Below are 9252 nucleotides of genomic sequence, written 5' to 3' on the forward strand. Positions count from 1 at the left end.
ATGTCATAAGGTATGGAATATCCCTTTGGTCAGTTTGGATCAGCTGTCCTGCTGTGCCCCCTCCTGACTGCTTGTGCACCCCCAGCCTGCCCGCTGACAGGGTGAGGTGAGAAGCAGAAAAGGCCTTGACCCCGTGCAAGAACTGCTCAGCAATAACTAAAATATCCTTGTGTTATCAACACAAATCCAAAACATAGCCTCATACAAGCTACTATGGAAAAAATTAGCTCTATTCCAATCAAACCCAGCACACCTGAGCAGAGCCTCCCTACCTCTGGACCCTTGTAGACTGAGTAACCATCCCAAAACAGCTCCAACAAGATACTGCAGTGCACTCTGGAAGCAATGAGTGCTTTAAGAAGGAGAATCCCTGCACTGGTCTCCAGGGACTTGCACATCAGCTTCTATCTGTACCCCAGGGGCAGCTGCGTCTCTCTTCCAACACCAAAGCAGCCCATTGACCGGGGCTGATGGCCCCAGTCACTGCGATTAATGTAGATCACCTCTTTGCATTCTGTGATTTGAGGGCAGCGAATGGGCACAGCAGGAAGCACTGCTCCCTTGTGCCAGGGTCTCAAAGAGCTCCTGCGCTAAAGACCCTGTCATCTCCTTGCCTGGCCAAGGAGGTATGTCTGTAGCCGTGTGCTCCTCAGTGTGCTGGCAGTGGCAGCCACCCTGCCACGCATGTCAGACATGTGTAGGTGGTGGCTGACAGCTCTCCCAAAGAGAATGAGTGGTGTATGTCCCTAACCTTGTCCCGTTGCTTGGTAGCACAGCTCTCCCAGCATGTCAGTGGTGGTGGCAGCACCCGCTGGCACCCTGTCCCCACAGCAGACTGGGCAGGACATCAGGCAGAGCCATGGGGTGATGTGCAGTGGCTGGCAGGGACTTCCCTAGCAGTGCTGGGTTTTGCCAAACCCCTGCCCAGCTGTCAATGCCTCTGCTGAGGCAGGGCAGCTCCTCTAGACTGGACTGAGACCACCCTTCCCGATCAGAAGGACAATTTTCTAAAGAGTTCAGGGCCCTCATGGTTTGTGGTAGGTCTCTGCAAGACAGCTGGAGGATGGTCTTTGAGGCAGGGACAAGTTTCCTCAGTTTCGGTCAACTTACCTCACTCCATCATCTTGCCTCAGCCTCTCTGACTGAGATTTCCTTTTTACCTGTCTTCTGCTGCACTCTAAGATATGCCACAAACGCCTGTGCCATGTCCCAGCCTCACATTTTTCCATTAAAGTGCCAGTTAATTGCTAGCTACGTGCCAGTCACACAACCCAAGCAAAGAGAGGACTGCCCCCGGCTCCAGCCCTCCTGCGTGAGCTGTGTACAGACACAACTGCACTTCCCTGGAAAAAGCCCCAGGGCCAGATCAGGGGCTGGGAAATGAGGGACCCACCAGTCACCTGCTCTTCTCACATGAGCTGGTAATTTTCCAAGCCAGTCCTGACACAAGAGGTCACACGGGAGGGACAAAGTCCAGGTTGTGGTGGGACAGAGCCCACATCATCACAGTCTCCTCTGGCTGTGTCTCCCAAATCTACATGCCTGACACAGCAGCAATAAACTGCAGAGGTGTGTGTCTGTGTTACATTCTTTTAAGAGAATACAGGGGCTTGAGGATGTGTTTGGAGCCTTTTTTCTTGCCGATGGAGGCAGTTACGGCTTTTTTAGCCTCAGATTGTTAAGACCTGGTGGCAGAGCCCAAATCATGATGGTAATGCCAAGGAGATGAGAAGTTAGAGTGGTTGCTTGTAACAGAATTTGCTATGAAATTAAAAAAAAAAAAAAAGCTGGTAAACTTTCAGACTACGCCCTTCCAATTTTTATGTACCACTGTCTTGACTTGCAAATCAATCAGAAACCAATAAATGCCAGAGTTGTGCAACCCTCGTTGGGTCCATGTGCCTGCCAGCCTTGTGCCCTGGGTTTCCGTCTCCTTGGGGAGATGCTGAAACCCGGGGTGGCGGGGATGGCGAAGGGAGCCCTTCCATGTGCCAGAGCGCAGGAAAGGCTGCCACCCTGTGGGGACACAGCTTTGCCTGGACACGTCTCCCTCTCTCGCAGGCTGTCCTTCTGCCAGAAGCCAGGGGACAAAAGCCCAAAGTAAATAGATAAACTGTGGGCGAGAGGGGGGAATGTGCCATCCGGTGATTGCCCGAGCCCTTGCAGAGAGGGCTGTGTGAACTCTGTGCACCTCATCCCAAAAAAAGGATGAGGAGGCTCCTCCTTACCCCCCTGCCAAGAGCACCGACAGGGGGAGACCCCTGGCCCGAGTTGCTCGGGGAGAGCTTCCCAGCCGGTGGCCTGCAGGTCGGATCCCGCCAGCCCTTGGTCCCAGCTTTTTCTTGGAGAAAATGGGATCCTGGCAGAGGTGGCACACCCTGCCCAAGCAGTGTGGTACCAAGGAGGGCATAGGTACAGACCCAGGAGCTGCTGCTGTCTACCGTGTCACTGCCATCACCACTGTGTCATCTGGGCCTGTGGGAGAAGGGAGAGTCCCCCAGAGAAGGATGTGTGCCCCTGTACCACTGTCTGCTGCATCCCCCTCAGGAACCTCAGGTTAACACTTTAATGATTTCTCTGGAGGGGAAGCCAAAGTCATTTCTGCTTTGCCATAGGCAAGCAAGTTTAGCAGTGTGAGTGGAAATGGTCAGCAGGTATATAAAAATGCAACGCAATAAGGATGAAAAGTCACCCTGAGCAGAAAGCCCTTGTTAAAAGCCACTCTGCACCAAACTTCCTGGACGCTGGAAGATGCCATCAGTGCCCTGTGGGCAGGGTCCTCTCCTGCCTTTATCTCCTTAATAAAATCATTGACTGAGTTTCTAACCAGAAAACTTCCAAGAAATTTTGTTAATCCTTGAAAAGTGTTAGCAACACCTTATTAACTGGTGAATTTGTGTAGAAAGCTGTGGTGAAGAGCTCTCTCTTGAAACCATTACCATAGGCTGTGAATGACAAGACTTTTTAAAAGTAAATATTAATCTCAGCAAAGGGAACTATTTTTTTGCAGACCCAGGTGCACATAAGAGGAGGAGGGGGAGGAGTATCCCTAAGCGATGTGACTGGGAAGACTTCGGAGTGAAAAATGTGAAATATTTTGAGTGACACGTAGACACCAGTAGTCAGGGAGGTGTTATTGCCCACACTCAAGCTCTTCTGGAGGCGGACAAACCCCTCGGGGCTGGGGGGAGCTCTGGGCCTGCCGGCAGGCAGGGGAGCCTTGAGCAACACGTCCCCCCTCCTACACAAAATAACACCAGCGTCCCAGCATATCCTGGCATGGAGGCTTTTTTTTAGCGGCCAGTCATGTTTTTAATTAGCTTATGGATTGCAAAGGGCTTTAAAATCAGCCCTTTTCAGAGCAGCAGACAGTCGAGGTCTGTTGTGCCCAGGATTTATCCCAAAAGCAAGGGGCTGCACAGGTTCTTCAGCACCCGCTGCATTGCAGCACCAGAGCTGCTGCATGAGCCGCTGCATGGCGCTCGCCTTGACCCAAACCTGCCATGATTTCCTGTCATCAAAGCTCTCACTTTCTGCCATCCAGACAGAAAACGGGGCTCAAAAATTGTTCAAATATAATTTCATGAGACAGACAGACACACGTGTTGCTCAAACACCTGCAGATAACATCTGCGCACAGACCATGCTCAAAATATGTTTCCCTACATTGACATCTCTGAGAGGTTTGAATGTCTGGGGTTGAGGCTTGTTTTTTTCCTCCTAGCTTTGCTGAGTTTGTGTTAGGAAGGAGAGAGGTGTTACCTGATGGCGTGGAGGCTCCAAGAGCAAAGGAGCAGAGGCCAGGGGTGCATTAGCTCCAAGCAAAGCAGCGAGAGGCAGCTTCTGTTAAAATGCCCTTTCCCTGCCTGTGGTAACAGCTCCCTCCTGGTATGAAATTGCCCTTTCTCCCAAAAGTGCTCATTCACGTCTTTCCCCTGGAGATGAAAATGCAACAGGCTGCACATTTTTTCGGTAGAAAGCTTTGGGATTGCCCAATAATCAATTGCAGCAACAAAATAGGTTTAAAATAGTGTTAGATGCCGTGGGGATTCCTTGCTTTCTAACTACCAGACAGTAATCTCCCTCCTGTCCCTCTCACCCCTACTCCCGCGGCACTTCCCACCTCCTGCAGCCTTGCCCCTCTCCCTGGCTCCCCTCCAGCCACCCTAAACCCAGCAGGTTCTGGACATGGATACTGTGGAAGGAGATGGCACAGAACTGTGCCTTTGGTCCCATTAACACTCCCAACACCCCCAGCCTCAGAGGGGTTCAGGCAGGGGACAGGGCTGAGCCCTGGGGAACACGCACTTTCTCTGGATAAGGGTCAACGTCCCTGCTCCTGACTCCCAGCCCTTCCTGGGTTTTGGCTTAGATGTGGCGGAAGAAAGTGCTTTTTAATTTTAAATAGGCCCAGAGCTTCTGTGTTTATGGCTCATGTTATTATTTAAACCCACGCCACGAGAAAAGAAACCCTGCACATATTTTCTCTGTTTTTCACAGCTGATCCACACCCAAGGGGAGAAGGCTGGTGGGCTTGCCTGTCTGGCAGAGCAAACACTCTTTCTCCAACTCTCCTCACCCCTCTCCAAGGACATGGACTTGTACTCTTTCCTGGGAAGGATGCACTTGTTTCATTGTCACCCTACCTTGTTTTGTTGGTGTGATCCAGAAGCCCTCACAGACATGTCGATTGAGACAAATTTGTGTCTGATTCTGGAAAAGCAATGACCTTCTCTACTTAGGAGTCAAGGTGGACCTCAGAAGCTCTACCTCACACTGCAGGTCTTGGATGTGAAGATCTCTGCCAAGAGGAAAAGCACTCACTATCCCACCTGATTTTGCCTATGAGCTTAATTATGGGGATGCAGGTTTACCAGTGATGCTATGCTTTTCCTGAACACCCCAGATTTCCATCTGCATGGAAAGCTATTTGAGTGCTGAAACCTTCAGTCTTGAGGACTCACACCTATGCAGGCTTGGGAGCCATAGATTTCATGTGCGGCAATTGCAGGGAGAGCAAGTACCTACACCCAACCATCCCCACCATCAAACAGCTTTAATCATTCATTTCAGATGAAACCCTTCACATCATGTCACACAGATGAGGTCTGCATTGCCGTTTTCACTGGCACAACAAATTTAAGAAGTGGCGTGGTTGTTGAGCTGTTGAATTTCGTTCTTTTTTTTTTATCCTTTTGTTTTGCTTGTATGAATGATAACAGGAACACAAAAGAAAGGACAAGTCATTATCACAAAATGTACTTCCAGTGGTGGAAAGCACACCCTCCATGCGGCATTAGGCACCGCGCTAACCTTTCAATTTCAAAAACCTTAGAAAGGAACAAATGAAACACCCAAAGCCAATTGCGTGTTTCCTATATCTCTTTATTGACCGCCACTGACCACATTCTCAGGTCGAGTGCCAGATACCAGTGGAAGAGGTGGAGCTACCCTAGAATTACAGCCAGAGTGAGGGAGATGGCATGTTATGCACAGGCTGGGGAGAGCTGGCTGGGGATGGGAAGCCTCTGCGCAGTGCTGAGCCCCCCTCTCTCCCTCAAGGGCCTTACTAAGACAGTGGAAAGACGTGCTTGTCCTTGTGTCAGTTGTCCCTAAGGGAAACGACAGGGTAGTGGTGTGAACAGGTACACTTAGATACTTGGCTGAAAAAAAAATATCCGTTGCAACCCCCGAAGGTATTTCTCCTACAGTTGCAAGGAACCCATGGCATGTTCATCATATGTACGTGGGATCTCAGGCATGGGGTTTGGCTCCGTTGCTTTTCTTTTAAGAGTAATCTGTTTAACCCTGCATGTCTGCAGGGCTTTTCCCCTACTCCAAGCCTCATCTCGAGACTTGGTGCCCCAAGAGCCAGTGTTACTTGTGCACTCCCTCCTACCTGATGGTGGTTATGGACTACAGCACCAGATGAAGACCCTTTCAGCAAGTACAACAGCATGGCAGCACGCACCATCTGTACCATCCCCACAGCACAGCTTGCAGGTTTAAGCTTCAAAGTCCACCAGCCACTCACCCAGCCCCTCATCCCATCCAAGAGGGGAAAAAAAAAAAAAAAAAAAAAAGAAACAAAGGAGAAGGGAGGAACCAACAAAATAAACCCCCTCTAGGTATTCACTGGTATCTACGCAATGGCTCTGGGAATGAGACCTGCAGATGGCGGCAGCCTGCGTACCGCAGCAGCAGGCGGGCTTAGGAGGAAGGCGCGGAGGTGGGCTTCTCCTCCCGGGACACGGGGATGGGCCTCTCGCCGTGGCTGGCGTCCATGTTGGCAGGGACCTTGGGGCCCGAGAAAGTCAGCATGCCATCGTTGGACAGGGAGCAGGTGATGGCAGCCTGGTCCACGTTGGCGGGCAGGCGGTATCGGCGGTGAAATTCACGGGAGATGTAGCCGTGGTCGTCCTGAGAGACAGTGGGGAAAGGGGGGAAGGTCCGTCAGAAACCCCCCGACCCCACAGCTCTGTCAGAGCGGGGGTCCACATTCACCCTGGTTTATCATGACACTGTACTGCCTGCATCACTGGCTGCATATTTGCTTTTTATTCTATTTTGCAGGTTCGTAGGAGCAGGTGTCCCCCTGTGGTGACCCTGAAGCTGCAAGAGCTGAACAGCACAGCAGGATGTGATTTTGGCCATAGTAGAGGTCGGGATCTGATTTGGATGGGGGCACTGCCACAGCCTCCAATTTTAAAGGATGCTTGGAGACAAAGTCTGGGGTTCTGTGAAGGTAAAAGCAATGCGCATGTGTGGCCTCATGTATTTCCTTACTAGGCAGCAATATTGTGTCAGTCAAAGCACACGATCCCATCCCCCCTTTTTGGGGGGCCAAAAAAATGAGAAATGTAATTTTTTTTTTTAGCTCAGCCATGAAAACAGCTACTCTCTTCCTCTGGAAAAAATAACTATATTAAAAAATACAGACTGTTTCCAGGCTAGAGCTTTGTCTGGCCAAAAAAAGTGTATGAGAAGAATTAAACCCCTGCTGTTGTAATTCACTTTTTGACCCCCACAGACATTTCCATGACATATATGTGTTAAAAGTTTCCAAGCCTGAGGCACTCAGTTGTTTTTCTTTTCTTTTGTTTACTCTTGCTTTTCTCTCCCAGATCACCATATGAATACTCAGTTTTCACTAACAATTCTGGTTTATGAAAACTCGGCCATGCTTTGGCAGCGCCAGATGATGTGCTTTGTCTGGTCCAGTGTTATTAGTGAACAATGGACATCGTCATCTGATGGTTATGGAAGGTGATGATTGAAAATAAACAAAAGAGGAGTGGATTAGCTCATTATTGTCAGATATCAGGTTGAGGCTCTATGGGAATGGGCCATGCCAATAATGTCAATAGACAAATAACTCCTTCTTCTGATATATTCTTTTTCTTCCCCTTCAGCTGAGGACCATTGGTAAGAAAGAAAACAGAGCTCAACTCCCCAGTTGCTCCATCATCACTTCCACTTACCTGTCTTTCACTGTGCTTGCCATGGATTTCCACAAAGTCATCAATAATCTTCACACTCAGGTCTTCGGGAGAGAAGTGTTTTACATCCAGCATGATCGTAAACTTGTCCCGGTCAGACCTCACCTGAAATGAACATTGTCAGACAGTAAGACACGAGCTCTAAGTGCGGAGGGCAGCGTCACGACAGCTTAAAATCTGGAGAAGGGGGAGTCTGGCAGCAGCACAGCATCCCTGTCTGGGACTGTGGGCCTCAGCGGGGGTCTTCTATCACTTGGCGGGGACACAGGGACACTGGGAGGCTGTGGCAGGTGTCCGCGCCATTGCTACTGCTCTGGGGAGAGGCATCACTTCTCGCCACTATTCCTGTGCGGGGACCCCTTTGCACTCAGTGATCTGCCAGATGCACCAGAGCTCAGCAGCGAGGCGGGATGGAAACCAGTGCAATATTCTCTGATAGCAAAGGCTTCGTCCTTTCAGTGATTTATGGTTTCTTTGGGGTCTCAGCTCTGGGAGGACACCAGTAAGAGTGGGCTAGACAGAGCACTGGTCCCTGAGCTTCAGACCACAGCCTCCACGGCTACGTGCTCCTCCTACACACTGCCTACAGATAACTGCTCCTGGGTCCTCCAGCATGAGCCTGCAAAGCCCACCAAGCTCCTGAAGCAGAGGAGGGGGCCGGAGGAAGCTCCCACATGCCAGGGTCCTCTCCCATGCCGAGCTGCCCTCGTGGGCGCTTACTCTGAGAGCAGCCTAGCTCTTCTCTCATCATAAGGCCGGCTGGCATGAGGGCAGCAAAGGCAACCTTTTCCACGTCAAAAACAACTGTCAGGAGCCAAAATTACCTCTGTTTCTTGTAGGGAAGCCTTCTCCCCAGTGAGGGTTTCCCTCCCTGCCCAAGAAGGGGGGCTCACTGTGCTTGGCGGTGGGCTGGAGGTCCTCCTTACCCCCTCACAGCCCAGCACAGGGCTATAGTCGCCGGCCCCCACCAGTGAGCTGCGGGTGGAGAGGCGCAGGCAGAGGTGTAAGGAGGGAGGGGAAGGAAAAGGAGAGGAAGCCAAAGGGCCCTTACCTCTGAAATGCCCGACTCCAGCACACTGCGGAAGAGGGATTGCCTGTAGTAGGGGCTGATAGTGGAAGAGAACCAAGGCAGGAGATCGTACTCGAGGAGGCCCTCTCCGAAAAACTGGTCGAACAAACGGCTTGGAATGAGGGGTCCCAGAGCACGCTTGAACCAGGGGTGCTGGATGGTAATGTCCATGCTGGCTGCTGCTGTGACCTGTGGCTGCGAGGGGAAAATGGCAGGGGCAGTGAAGCTCCTGGGGAGACAGCGATGCCTTGGCTGGACTGCGCAGTGCAGCCCCAGGGAAGCTCCCCCTATATATACTGGTCTCGGAGAATGAAGGCATTAGAGGGATTTCTCTGGAAAGACATGATCTCATGACGGAGGCAACGCGGTCAGCAGAAATGCGGAGACTGACCTGGAAACGACAGTCTGGTTGGAATGGGTGCCAGGTCTCCCAGAGGGATGATGCCAGGCAGCAGGCTGAAAGACATGGGGTGCCCAGGGGTACTGGCAGGTCTTCCACGAGATCAAACAGGCTAAACGGGACACCCCAGTGGGTGTCTCAAGGATGCTTGTGAAGGAGGTCTGATCTGTGGGTCTTTGTAACCCGCCCTTGGCTTTTCATTATTTTGCTTCTGTTTCTGCCCCTCCTTGAAAGAGAGACATAAAGTCTCTTCCAAACAAATGAAACAGCTTTCTTCCAAGCGC

The 9252-nt window shown here is 51.1% G+C and overlaps 1 protein-coding gene across 1 annotated transcript; it reads right to left on the reverse strand.

The window, feature by feature from the left end:
* Positions 1-6210: 6210 nt before the first annotated feature.
* On the reverse strand, positions 6211-8739 carry CRYAA (crystallin alpha A). The gene is made up of 3 exons (XM_065653348.1): positions 8551-8739; positions 7482-7604; positions 6211-6420 (listed from the first exon to the last, which is right to left on the reverse strand). The coding sequence occupies exons 1-3, from the start codon at positions 8737-8739 to the stop codon at positions 6211-6213; spliced, it is 522 nt and encodes a 173-aa protein (XP_065509420.1).
* Positions 8740-9252: the final 513 nt, after the last annotated feature.

This window comes from Caloenas nicobarica, chromosome 1 (assembly GCF_036013445.1).
Source record: "Caloenas nicobarica isolate bCalNic1 chromosome 1, bCalNic1.hap1, whole genome shotgun sequence".
NCBI classification, from domain to species: Eukaryota; Metazoa; Chordata; class Aves; order Columbiformes; family Columbidae; genus Caloenas; species Caloenas nicobarica.

What these genes read in the sequence shown, in the direction of transcription:
- CRYAA (XM_065653348.1), bottom strand. Translation starts at nt 8,739, where the DNA reads ATGGACATTACCATCCAGCACCCCTGGTTCAAGCGTGCTCTGGGACCC. An exon ending in TGGAGTCGGGCATTTCAGAG is followed by an intron (nt 7,605 to 8,550) that starts GTAAGGGCCCTT and finishes TGTTCATTTCAG; the next exon opens with GTGAGGTCTGACCGGGACAA. An exon ending in GCAAGCACAGTGAAAGACAG is followed by an intron (nt 6,421 to 7,481) that starts GTAAGTGGAAGT and finishes ACTGTCTCTCAG; the next exon opens with GACGACCACGGCTACATCTC.